Source organism: Lucilia cuprina, chromosome 2 (genome assembly GCF_022045245.1).
Source record: "Lucilia cuprina isolate Lc7/37 chromosome 2, ASM2204524v1, whole genome shotgun sequence".
Lineage (NCBI taxonomy): Eukaryota > Metazoa > Arthropoda > Insecta > Diptera > Calliphoridae > Lucilia > Lucilia cuprina.
This window is the reverse complement of record NC_060950.1, coordinates 39,283,901-39,298,123: the sequence shown is the minus strand read 5'-3', so window position 1 is coordinate 39,298,123 and position 14,223 is coordinate 39,283,901. Positions and strand designations below refer to the sequence as shown.

General features: G+C 33.4%; 2 protein-coding genes across 2 annotated transcripts in view; both read right to left on the bottom strand.

Moving 5' to 3' along the window:
• Positions 1-10,043: 10,043 nt before the first annotated feature.
• Positions 10,044-11,993, bottom strand: LOC124420802. Its single transcript, XM_046954976.1, has one exon. The coding sequence runs from the start codon at positions 11,991-11,993 to the stop codon at positions 10,044-10,046; it is 1,950 nt and encodes a 649-aa protein (XP_046810932.1).
• A 1,100-nt stretch (positions 11,994-13,093) lies between these two features.
• Positions 13,094-14,223, bottom strand: part of LOC124420800 — a 1,728-nt gene continuing 598 nt past the window's right edge. Inside the window, exon 2 of the mRNA XM_046954967.1 lies at positions 13,094-14,205. Within this exon, the coding sequence (XP_046810923.1) occupies positions 13,094-14,205 (1,112 nt within the window). The remainder of the gene's footprint in view (positions 14,206-14,223) is intronic.

Genomic DNA, 14,223 nt, shown 5'->3' with positions numbered 1-14,223 from the left:
ACATATGAACATTTTGGACATTTGAACATTTAGATAGATAGAAATTGGCGAACTTGCAATAATTTGCTTGTCATTTCTCATATGTAATATATTGTTAATCTAGAAAGCTATTGTGGTTAGAATTTTCAAAATCTTTAAGTGGGGTTTTTATTTATACTAGAGGGTTAAACAAAAAATATTGTATATTCCAAGGCATAAGAATATTATTCAGACAGACATGTCTTTTTCATTTTATTTATTCCCTAGCAAAAAATGACATACTGTACAAACTACATCTTAATCACATCTAAAAAATGCGATTTCATATTATTCACTTCTATGAACGAAATATTTCCTTACAAATGGAAGAGAGATGTAGAAAAGTCATTACAGATAACATCAAGGTTAGGTGAAAAACCAGTGAAATTTTGATACGATTATGTGTCATTAGTGTGTTTGGCATCCAAATATTGAATTTTTACCGCTTCTAAAATTGAGAATAAATGAAGTTCAGAGTTGCCAAAAATGAACAACATCCCTCCAATGACACGCTAATGTAAAAGTCATTAGTTTTTCACCCGAATTTAAAGCACTTCGGGTTACTAGTTGTGATGAAAATACTACATCTTTTTCCACACTTTTTTGCTGGGTCTTTATTGAATCTTTCCTATATAGAAATTTACGATAAGTATTAAAATTTTAACCTAAATTATAACTAACGTTGTTATTACTGCTGCAACTTCAGCAAAAGATCTCGACAATTTGATTATTTAGCAAAATCCAATGTTTCCGTTCTTCTCAGTCGTTTATGACCCTCAAATGACTGCAACTCCCTGGCAAGATAATATGAGTGATCCATTAGTTTCGACAGGTAGGTTAAACAAGAGAGTTTGACCTCCTCTCGCATTTTGGGTACATTTAGATCCCTATGAATATTACTATTGCGAATGTATCACGGGGCAAATGTGTTAAAAATGAACTTGTTATTTTCTACTTTGTAAATTTTATATCAAATATGTTTTGAATGAAAAATTTATATGACTTTTGTTTAATAAAATTTTCCTTACTTCGGTTTATAATTTCATATCAAAAACAAGAATTGTTTGTGCGTATAAATAATTTTCAATAGGTTATGGGCCTTTTGTCTCGCATTAATTAATTCTTGTCTGAGTGAAAATTTCGATGTTTGACGGAGACATGCGAAATCATGTTTAGTGATAAAAAATTGTTGGAAAGTCGTACAAAACGGCGTATCAGGTGAGCAAGATCAAGATGCAAATAAACGCGCTCTTGCTGAAATAACCCTGATGATTGAACCAACGAATTTTGCACACATTGCAACAGCAACAACAGCTAAAGAAGCCTGGGATTCGGTTTAACAAGGAAAGTTGAGTTATTGAAGCAGCTTGTACAACTAAAACTTGGGGATTTTGATTCAATACAATATCATGTGAATGCAATGGTAATGACATCATTGAAAGTTAAAAATGCTGGTCTTAACATTGATGATGAGCTAACAGCATCTCTAACGCTTCCTGACGATTTCCGTGCTTTAATGATGGCAGTAGAAAATTCAAAAACTAATTTAACCGTAGATGCAATCAAGAACCTGTTACTTCAAGATGCAAAATTTGATAATAATTGTAGTGAAAATGCATTAATAACAAAAAGGAAAATTAAAAACAAAAAGTTTAAGTGCCACTCGTGTAATCAGGTGGGTCATTTTAGTAAAAATTGTCCCATTAAGAAGAATACAAAAGTCGCCAATGAAAAAAAAAAAAACGGGTTGAAAAGTAATGGTTCAATATTATTTGCCGCGCTTTTTTCGAATAGTAAAAATACAGACGAATGGTATGTTGATTCGCATATGACAAATAATGAAAACTATTTATCTAATAAAAAAGATGTGCATAATAAAGAAATTATTTCAAATAAGTTAAAGAGTTTCTTATCGTGCTTTCAACCCCAATTTTTAAATAAATTCACTGTAATGTATTGATGGTGGGGAAGCTAGTTCCTATGCGCATTTCGCCGGTTGTTTAAGCCAGCTCATCAGGAAACCTTTCCCAATATTTTAGGAAAACTAGAAATGTCTTATGAAAGAATTATTTTAAACTCAATAAGAATTCAAAACGCATCTTTCACAAAACATTAAAGTTTTGACAAAACACCAACAATAACAGTGAGTTTATTTTTTCTTACATTCCTTTCTACACTTGGCTGGTTGTTTTCCAACTCTAAATGCAGTTGTAAGGGAAAAAATAAAAACAAAATAAACAACTTCTATTTTGTTGTTTTTTTAAAACAACAGAATAGGGTATTCAGTTTTAAATGCACGGGCACTTGCAAATTTAATTTAAAAATTGATTTCGGGATTTTTATTATTTTTTTCAAATAAGTTAAAGAGTTTCTTATCGTGCTTTCAACCCCAATTTTTAAATAAATTCACTGTAATGTATTGATGGTGGGGAAGCTAGTTCCTATGCGCATTTCGCCGGTTGCTTAAGCCAGCTCATCAGGAAACCTTTCCCAATATTTTAGGAAAACTAGAAATGTCTTATGAAAGAATTATTTTAAACTCAATAAGAATTCAAAACGCATCTTTCACAAAACATTAAAGTTTTGACAAAACACCAACAATAACAGTGAGTTTATTTTTTCTTACATTCCTTTCTACACTTGGCTGGTTGTTTTCCAACTCTAAATGCAGTTGTAAGGAAAATAAAAAAACAAATAAACAACTTCTATTTTGTTGTTTTTATACCCTTCACATTCGTGAGAAGGGTATATATAGTTTGTCATTCCGTTTGTAATTTCTATAATATAATTTTCCGACCCTATAAAGTATATATATTCTGGATCCTTACAGATAGCGGAGTCGATTTAGCCATGTCCGTCTGTCTGTCTGTCTGTCTGTCTGTATGTTGAAATCAGTTTTCAGAAGACCCCAGATATCTGCGAGATCCGAATTTTCAATAATTCTATTGGAAATACGGTCGAATAGAACGCTATTTAAAATCAGTCCAATCGGTCCATAAATAACGAAGATATGAGTAAAAATCCGAGACCACCTCTGAAAATTTCATCAAAAATTTAGATTTTTCGTGCATGCTTATGCAGAAATAATAAAACAACAAAAACAAAATGGAGCATCAAACGGTAAATTGTTTTGTTATTGTAATTGCTTGTTAATAAACACAAAGCAAAGAAAGAAAAACGTCACGTAACGTTACGTTGTCATTGGCTAGAAATATGAAATTAAGTATGTAGAGCCTGGATTAAGTGAGAACCTATAAAAGGGGACTTTCTGGTACTTTTTCGTTCTTCAAAAGGTATTTTTTGAAATTTCTATAATATTGAACCTAGAAACATGAAATTAAGTATGCATGGCCCGGATTAAGTGAGGACCCAAACAAGGGGAGTTTTTGGTACTTTTTCGTTTTTCAAAAGGTGCTTTTTGCAATTTCTACAATATTGAAGCTAGAAACATGTAATTAAGTATGTATGGCCCGGATTAAGTGAGGACCCATAAAAGGGGACTTTTTGGTATTTTTTCGTTGTTCAAAAGGTACTTTTTGCAATTTCTACAATATTGAACCTAGAAACATGTAATTAAGTATGTATGGCCCGGATTAAGTGAGGACCCATAAAAGGGGACTTTTTGGTACTTTTTCGTTCTTCAAAAGGTACTTTTTGCAATTTTTACAATATTGAACCTAGAAACATGTAATTAAGTATGTATGGCCCGGATTAAGTTAGGACCAATACAAGGGGACTTTTTGGTACTTTTTCGTTTTTCAAAAGGTACTTTTTGCAATTTCTACGATATTAAACCTAGAAACATGTAATTATGTATGTATGGCCCGGATTAAGTAAGGACCCATAAAAGGGGACTTTTTGGTACTTTTTCGTTCTTCAAAAGGTACAAAAGGCTTTAAACACATCATGGTGAAGGGTATATAAGATTCGGCACAGCCGAATATAAAACTCTTACTTGTTTTTTTAAAAACAACAGAATAGGGTATTCAGTTTTAAATGCACGGGCACTTGCAAATTTAATTTAAAAATTGATTTCGGGATTTTTATTATTTTTTCAAATAAGTTAAAGAGTTTCTTATCGTGCTTTCAACCCCAATTTTTAAATAAATTCACTGTAATGTATTGATGGTGGGGAAGCTAGTTCCTATGCGCATTTCGCCGGTTGCTTAAGCCAGCTCATCATGTTTTTAAAAAAACAACAAAATAGAAGTTGTTTATTTTGTTTTTATTTTTTCCCTTACAACTGCATTTAGAGTTGGAAAACAACCAGCCAAGTGTAGAAAGGAATGTAAGAAAAAATAAACTCACTGTTATTGTTGGTGTTTTGTCAAAACTTTAATGTTTTGTGAAAGATGCGTTTTGAATTCTTATTGAGTTTAAAATAATTCTTTCATAAGACATTTCTAGTTTTCCTAAAATATTGGGAAAGGTTTCCTGATGAGCTGGCTTAAGCAACCGGCGAAATGCGCATAGGAACTAGCTTCCCCACCATCAATACATTACAGTGAATTTATTTAAAAATTGGGGTTGAAAGCACGATAAGAAACTCTTTAACTTATTTGAAAAAATAATAAAAATCCCGAAATCAATTTTTAAAATAAAAAAAAAAAATTTTTGTTGCAAATAATAACAAAATGCCTACATCATGTGTTGGTGATATTAAAATGATGTTAAAAACTGAAAATGGAAAGTGTCAAAGCGTTGTTAATATTGTTGAATATATACCCAATTTGTGTAGCAGTTTACTTTCGGTTCGCCAAATGACTAAAAACGGAAACAAGGAGGTATTTGAATAAAACTTTTGTAAAATATTTGACAATAAAAACGAACTAATTGGAAAAGCGGTTGTTGAAAATGATCTGTATCGGTTAAATTCTGAAATCGAATGAAAAAGCATTAATTGTTAACGAAAATGCGGATTTGAGGCATCGTCGAATGGGACATATTTGTAACGAAAATTTGAAAAAAGTAAAACAGTCGTGTTACGGTATTAATTCAGATATAAGAACGAATGAAAAGTGTGTTACGTGTATTAATGGTAAACAGACAAGAAATGCATTCAAAGAATCCAATAATGGTGCTAAATGTTTACTCGAAGTAATTCATTCTGATGTTGTTGGTCCCTTTTAAACAAAAATCTTTTTCTAAAACCCTTGTTGAGAATCATTGTTCTAAAAAAATTAAAATTTTATGTACGGATAATGCTACAGAATACGTAAATAAGAATTTTTCAAAATATTTATAACAAAATTGTATAATCACAAAAAAACATGTCCTTACACTCCCGAGCAAAATGGAGTTGCGGAACGTATGAACCGAAATCTAATAGAAAGAATGAGGTGTATGTTATTTGATGCTGAATTGGATGAACAATTTTGGGCAGAAACATCAGTTACTGCTGCTTATTTAATTAATCGTGTTCCATTCGGAGGAAATGAAATAACACCAGAAGAAATGTGGTCAAATAAAAATCCGACATTTAAAACATTTAAAAGTGTTTAGCTGTAAAGCAATTGTTCACATTCCTCAAAGTAAACGAAAAAATCTGGACAAAAATCATTTACTTGTATTTTGGTGGGTTATAGCTCAGAATCAAAAGCCTATAGAATTTATATTCCAAACACCAAAGAAATAATAACTAGTAGAGATGTTATTTTCTTAGAGAATGAAAAATTGGAACAGTGTAACAAATATATTTATTATTTTGCAATTTTAATTAATGAAACAGAAGACATTCAGAACAATTCTGAAGAAAATGTTGTTACACCTAACAACACAGATGTTGAAACAAATTCTGAATCAAGTGATGAAGATTTCATGGGGTATTCCGAAGAAGATAACGTACAAAAAGAAGTTATTCTTGAAACTAAAAAACTAATCCAGCAGTAAGAAAAGAAAAAGAGAAGATGATGTAGTTGAACTTCCGAAAGAATTTGCAAGAAACCAAAACAAATGTATACTTTTTGTGCTACAGAATTTTTGGAAGAAGATCCTAATACAGTTAAGAAAGCTTTATCATCACCTTATTCAGCAGAATGGTCTCAAGGAATGAAAGAAGAGTACAATTCCTTAATTGATAATAACACTTGGATATTAACAGAATTACCTTCTAACAAAAAAGCGGTTTCTTGTAAATGGGTTTTTAAAACGAAAAACAAATGCAGCTGGAGAAGTGATTCGAAGAAAGGAAAGATTAGTAGCCAAAGGGTATAGTCAAGAAAAATGTATAGACTATAACGAAACATTCGCTCCTGTAGTAAGATATGAATCAATACGATATTTAATTGCATTAGCGGTTGGTCATGATTTTATTATTCATCAAATTGATGCAGTAATTTCTAAATGGTACATTAAAAGATATATATTTATATAAGCAACCAGAAGGTATGGATGATGGCTCAGGAAAAGTATGAAAACTTCAAAATCTATTTACGGACTTAAACAAGCAAGTCGTGTATGGAATTAGACGCTCAATAAAGTTTTATTAGATTTGGATGTCAAAAGAAGTGAAGTTGACCAGTTTATTTATTATCATGTAACAGCAAATAAGATATTATTTATTGCAATTTATGTGGGTGATGTAATCGAGGTTAGCGTGCAAACAATATTTTTTTTTGTTAATTGCTGACTAATCATATACATACAACGTATTTATGTACGTAAATGTACTTACGTACTCTTTCTCAAGATTTTCAGCAACGTTGATTGTTGTTGATTCCGGATTATTAACACTCGTAATATTATTTACTACAAATTGATCGCCATTGCAAAATAATATCAGTAATGACATAATTATTATTACAGAAAACATATTTGTTGATTCTTTATAAATAGTCATATTTAAGATTTCACAAAAGGTATAAAAATTGGCACTTAGAATTAATGTAAAATAAATGTTTTATTTAATTTATTTTCTTTCAGTTCACGACGCGAGAATATTTTATTTTAGTTATAAATGAGCAAATTTTTTAAAATAATTTATTTTCTTTTCTATAATTTTGTCCGTCCACGCAAACAAACGCGCAGTTGATAATTTACGTAGTAATAAATGAGATGAAAACAAGTGTCAAATTAAATTGGGGTTGGCAAAGCGACCAACTACAAAAAACACAAGTAATATATTTTTGTATATGTGTATATGTATGTGTGTTTATTTACACACTTTTATTTAAATATAAACAAAATAAAAATTGCACACTTTTATTCTTTAAATTTTTTTACTGCACTTTTTTAAAATCAAGTACGCACCTTATTAATTGTTTTTATGTTCCAAAAAAAATTACAATTCCTGTTGTTGTTTGGCAAAATGTCCAAATAAATATGGCGATCTTGTGTTGAAACAAATAAAAACAAAAAGAATACCAATTAATTTGTGGTGTACTTGAAAGCGGCAAATTAAATCCGGCTCGATTGGACCAAAATGTTCGTGCGTGAAAATAAAACGAAAAGTGTTTTTAAAATTTTGTTTAAATAAAAATCTTTATTAAATATTACCTTGTGTTTGGGTTATACGAAACGTATACGACAGCGATTATGAAGATAATGATATATTTTAATGGCAGAAAGTGGCAAACAATATTTAAGCCGATACCGTTAGCGGTTTTACTCGTTAGAATTTAGAAAAATATCCCCACCCAAGGGTGTAAAAAAGGGAATGTACTAAATCCTAACAAGTATCAAATAATGAAAAAAAAACGTAAATACACGTACAAAAAAAAAACGAACTTAAACAATAACAATCTCCGATTTTTTCTATTAAATTTTTCTGCTGCGTCACCTGTTCCCTTAGTAGGTCAATGGTGGAATCGGCATTTCTTTTTCTACCATATCTTTCCCCTGATTTTTTCTTTTTGCTTGTTGTTGGACCTTCGTTAAATGATATTGATTCTTCTAATTCCAATCCAAAAACTTTGCCAGCAGGAATAGCAGCACTCCGTATATTTGCTACCTCATCTACCATTTCCTCTAAAGCCGTTAAAGTTTCGGACTGAAACGGTCCACCACCTGTGGTTATTAAAGATTTATTATTTGCAGCAACCTTTCTTTTAGTTCTTCCCTTCAAATCCGAGCAAACTTGAAAATATTTAAATATTACAACTAAAATTTTAAATTTTTAGTAAAATTGTATGTACCTTTTTCCACTCTACGACATCTCTAGAAGGAGGACCAATGGCATTCAACTTTGAGCATATTTCAGTCCAAAGTGTTTCACTTTTACTTTTGTTGCCTCCAAAAATTTGCTTGTTGGAGGCAAGTTCCGGGAATTTTTTTAATTCGCTACACAACAGTTCAAATTGCTCAGTCGTAGTCTTCTTAAACCTTAAAAATTTTAAATGTTATAAGTAATAATCAAGCAAGAGTGTTATATTCGACTACACCGAATCATAAATACCCACCATCGAAGTCCTATATGGACTTAGAGAGATTTTAGAACCTATAAGACCTTATATGGAGAGTAAAATCAATCATGAAATGATCATTAAAATTTTGTACAGAGATTTTGGTCCCTATGAAACTTGTTTTAATGCGAGTGCTGTCCAATCAACATTATTATTGTTTAAAGGTTATATTGGGAGATACTTGTACGGGGGCTTGATGAAATCATAGACTGATATTGCCCATTTTTCTTACCAAACAAACCTTAACAGAGAATATTTGATTAAAGTTTTAGCCCACTAGCTCTTCCCATTCAGACCCTATTGTTCTTTTAATAGAGGGACAGACAATCGGAGTAGGTCGTCTTGAATCTAATGATTCATTCCGTTATAAACAGAATGACATTCATATCTTGGTGGGTATTAAAATTATCATAATTTATGTACTTACGTTTTTTTCTTTATATTTTCCATTTTTTATTTTTTAAAATTTCGGTATTTAATTTTTATTTTATATTTCAAATCACAGTATTGTTATATTTAAAAACTATGAAAACTGTAAAAAAATTGTACTGATTTTTTTTTTTTATTTTGATATTTTTTAACATTGTAATACCTTAAATGATAGTAACGTAAAAAATACGATTTAGTAAATTGTAATTGTGACTGTTTACCATTTCCAAACGAGACGTTTTATCGAGATAGAGAATAGGGCTATAAATCACAATTACAGTTTTAGAACATTGTTAAAATGTAAAAAAGCGAAAAATAAATAAAAATTAAACATTATACGTGGGAGCAGTTGATTATATCGACTAATTACATAATTGATTTGCATGATTTTCATTAGCGTAGAGATGGTTGATATTTCTTTCTCTTTCTTTCACACACAAAAATCAAAAGTTTCCCAAACAAAGTTTCCTAGTGTGAACCAGGTCTTAGAAACATGAAGTTAAGTATGTAGGTCCAAAATTAGATGCGAACACATAAATGGGGATTTTTTGGCAGTTTTTCTTTCTTTAAAAGGGATTTTTTGAAACTTCTTTATGAACATGATATTAATTGTGTAGAGTTCGGATTAAGTGAGAACACATTAAAAGGGGACTTTGGAATTTTTTCGTTCTACAAAAGATAATTTTTGAATTTTCTAGAATATTAAACCTAGAAATAAGAAATTAAGCATTAAGATTTAGGATTAGGTGAGAACCTATAAAAGGGGACTATTTGGTACCTTTTCGTTCTCTAAAAAAGTACTTTTTTAATTTTCTATAATATTGAAACTAGAAACATTGAATTAGGTTTTTATGGTGAGAACATGTAAAAAGCGACTTTTTGGTAGTTTTGAGTTAATACAAATCTGAAGGAAACTGGTTTTTTCAACGTTTCTATGGTGTTCTATGAATGGTAAACTCTTTATGTGGAAGTACACAACACGCATTGTACGCCGCATCGCGTTAGACCATGTTCACACTAGGGCGCAATTTACATGAAGACTTTTCAGACGTCTGTTTTTTCCAATTCTCTTTTGAGAATCTTCAAAAAAATCATGAACATTTATACGGTGATTTTTTACATGCAACTATAAATCCGAAGTTACTTCTAGATGTATGGCCTTAGTGGAAAAACATACAAAGATACATACATAGGCCTTTAAGATTGACACGATCTACCATTTAAATTTCTCATATCAAATGGGCCAGCGAAATCCACTCCAGTTGTCGTAAACGGTCGATCTAAATCAGTTCGTTCTGGAGGTAAGGCAGCCATAATTTGAGTGCAAGCGCGTTTACGATCTAAGATACATCGTTTACACCTATTTACAACAGTCCGAACAAGGGTCTTTGCACGAGGAATCCAATATTCGATTCGTATTATCCGTCCGTAGCATAAGTTGATTTCCACCATGATAGAAATCTTATGAATAAATTCCGCTAAAAGAAGAGTGAAACGACATGAATATGGCAATAAAATAGGATGCCTTTCAGTGTAAGCCAATGAAGGCGATCTAGCCAATCGACCGTTAAGTCTCATGACACCTTCATTGTCAAGAATAGGATTTAAGGGCAACAGGTTACTTTTAGAAGAAATTGGTCTTTTTTCCAATAGACTCTTGTATTCTTCCGCAAATTTGACCTTTTGAGCCACAATGGCCAAACGTAGTTTCACATGTCTTATTTCATTATCAGATAGCGTAATTGTATCATACGAATAGCGATTCCTATAAGACGAATGGGTTCTATGGAAAAATCTAAAAACGTAAGATAAAACTCTGATAGCACGATCAAGTGACGAAAATCTATCCAACACATCCTCATAGTTTGTAAAAAAAGAGGCGTGAGATTTCACATTTCGAGCTTCAAGATCGGTATCAAGCATACCTAGGCTTTTCAAATTCCAAGTAGACTTTTTCTCTCTAAGCCAATGTGGACCATTCCACCAAAGAGAGCTCTGAGCTAAAATTGAAGGGGTAACTCCCCTACTTCCTAAATCTGCTGGATTGTCCTCAGATCTGACGTGATGCCAGTTATGTTTGCCAACAATCTCTTGTATTTTGCAAACTCTATTTGCAACAAATGTTGCCCAAGTACAGGGGTCTTTTTTCAACCAGGAAAGGACGATCGTGGAATCAGTCCAACAATAAACCTGGTTTAATGGAATGTCGATTTCACAAAGCACAGCTTTCAAAAGATCTGCCGCTAATACAGCGCCACAAAGTTCAAGACGAGGTAAAGTAACCGATTTAATCGGGGCCACTTTCGTCTTGCATGTGAGCAAATGTGAATAAATTTTTCCTCTAGGTGTTTCCACTCGAACATATATCACCCCCGCATATGCTTTTTCCGAGGCATCAGAAAAAACATGAAGTTCCACTGAGGATTCTGGTTCATAATGAACCCATTGAGGAATTTGGATACTATTGACTTCATGATATGAAGTCACAAATTTCTCCCATTCAGCCAGCGTTGAAACTTTAAGATTCTCATCCCAATTTATCTGATCCTGCCAAATTCTCTGCATTATCATTTTTGCCACTACTATAACCGGACCTAGCCATCCTACTGGATCAAATAATTTAGCTATTGTGGATAAAACTTCCCTCTTTGTATATTTTGAACGCCATGCTATGGGATCCACTTTAAAATAGAACGCGTCCAAATGAGCATTCCATTGGAGTCCCAGCGTTTTCGAACTACTCGCTTCGACAAAAACTAAAAGTTTTTCATCTACCAAATGTTCTGGGGGAAACCCGACTAAAATTGTTTTATTATTCGAAGTCCATTTTCGAAGATTAAAACCTGCTGATGATAATGCCGCTTTAAGCTGATCACGAGCAACCAAAGCGGTTTCCACATCATGTGTCCCTGTAAGTACGTCGTCAACGTACATACCTTTACGTATGATTTGCGAGGCAAGTGGATATTGACTCTCACAATCATCTGCCAACTGTAACAAACTACGGATGGCCAGATAAGGCGCACAATTGACGCCAAAGGTCACAGTCTGTAATTCATACTGCTTTATTTCCTCCGTCGGAGAATCGCGAAACAAAATACGCTGAAAAGGAGTATGAGACTGGTCAAGCCTTATCTGTCGATACATTTGAGTAATATCGCAATTAAACACGAATCTAAAAAATCGCCAACGCAAAATAAGTAGGACTAAATCAGCTTGAAGGGTAGGACCGACCAACAAACAATAATTTAAACTAAGTCCATTTGAGGTTTTATTTGACGCATTAAAAACTACCCTCAACTTAGTAATTTTTCGAATAACAAGAGGAAATAGAAGACGAGGTCTCCATTATTGGCCTCATGTGATCCAAAACTAAATATTCTCTTACTACATCGTCATACATTTTCTTTATTTCTGGTTTTCTCAACAAGGAAGCTTCTGTCCTCAAAAATTGCGCCCTAACATTCTGTTTTGAAGAACCTAACGACAGCTTTTCGGGAAAATCAGATTTAAAAGGAAGTGTGACAATATATCGTCCATCAGGTCCTCTACGAGTTGTGGCCTTGTAGTTTTCCTCACACATCCGATCAAGGGGGGACATAATTTTTCTTTCGGCGCTTCTTCCAGTTCCCAAAAACGAAGTAAACTACTGTTTAAATTGTCCTCTTCCGAAAAGTCAACCCTAGTGTTAAATACCTGTACAGAAGAGGATGGCACTGGACCCGTGATAATCCATCCGAATATTGTGTTCTGAGCTAATAGCGATCCTAAAATATGCGTACGAATTTCTCCTAACATAATTTGGGGATATAAATCGGCACCTAAGAGCAGATCAACCGGTCTGGATTTGAAAAACTGAGAATCAGCTAGTGGAAGATTTGGTAAATCCCTACAAAGTTTATCTGATAAGACAAAATATGGTAAGATACCTGAAATATTCGGTATAACAAGAGCATTAGTCCGCAAAATAATCGAAGTGTTCAAGGGAGATGCTATTTCGATCGAGCACAGTTTGGTAGAAGTAGCAGTAACAGTCTGGTTAACACCAGAAACTTGGGCATTTGTCAAATGCGCCGTAATCTTTAACTGATTCTGCAAACGTTCCGAAATAAACGATGTTTCAGAACCAGGGTCAATAAGGGCTCGAGCCGGGTATGTCATACCTTGGTGACGTATATTCACCATAGCAGTCCCTAAAAGTACAGTCCGCTTATCAGACACGTGGAACACTTGTCGATTAGAAGGATCTACTTTCTGTTGTTGGAAGTAGGTGCTGAAGATTCCACAGACCTAGAGTGAGTGGGTGGCGTAGCCACACCAGAACTCGTGACTGTATTGGAACTAGCATTCGCTTCATCCGATGATGAAGAATTTCTATGGAGCAAGGTATTATGTCTTTTCTTGTATACTGAACAGCTATGAGCACTTGTACAGTTCTTAACCTCATGTGTTCGTGATATGCAATTAAGACAACAATGATGTTTCCTAATCGTAGAATATCTTTCCGAAACTGAAAGATTTTTAAAACGCTTGCAATCACGCAGAAAATGGCTTTGATGCTTACATAGAACACAAATATGAGAATTGGATGCCGGTTGAGCATGATGAGTCTTTACCTTTTGTGTCGTAGACTTCTTTGTCTGAGGCGTTTCTCGAATATCACGAAGACATTCTAAAGTTTGGATCCTTTCGGTAAGAAAAGCATTCATATCTTTCCAGCGTGATAAAGCAAATTTATTCTTAATGCTCTGTTCCCATAAGGTCACAGTGCAATCAGGAATACGCTGCACGCATAAAAGGACAAGAATGGGATCCCAATTTTCTGTCGGCACTTCATACTCCGACAACGCTTTCAAACAACTATTAATGCCTCCTTGTAAATCTTTGAGGCCTGTGAAAGACTCTTTTTCCAAGACTGGAAGACTAAAAAGCGCTTTTAATTGGTTATTAACCAACATACGCGGATTCTCATATGCTGCCTTTAATTCTTGCCAAGCCATTTGAAACCCTTTATCTGAAAGCGGACATTGTGACACAATTTTCTTTGCGTCGCCACTAGTCTTACGTAGCAAGTGACATAACCTTTCAATGTCAGTAAGACGTGAGCTATTTATATATAAGGCTGTAAACAGATCCCGAAAGGCGGGCCATGAAAGGTAATCGCCTTCAAACATTTCTACGTCGCAGGGTGGTAAAGTCAAATTATGTTGACCGTCACAAGGTTTCGGATTCTTTACTGGCGTATCCGTAGATTTACTAACGGGAGAGAATTCAACAAACGCATCAAAAGTTGCTTGGAATTTCGCGGCAGACACCTCAATCTCACCAGGTTCAGTGTCCTCAGAAGTTGTCAAGAAATCTAAACATAAGTCATAAG

What these genes read in the sequence shown, in the direction of transcription:
- LOC124420802 (XM_046954976.1), bottom strand. Translation starts at nt 11,993, where the DNA reads ATGTATCGACAGATAAGGCTTGACCAGTCTCATACTCCTTTTCAGCGT.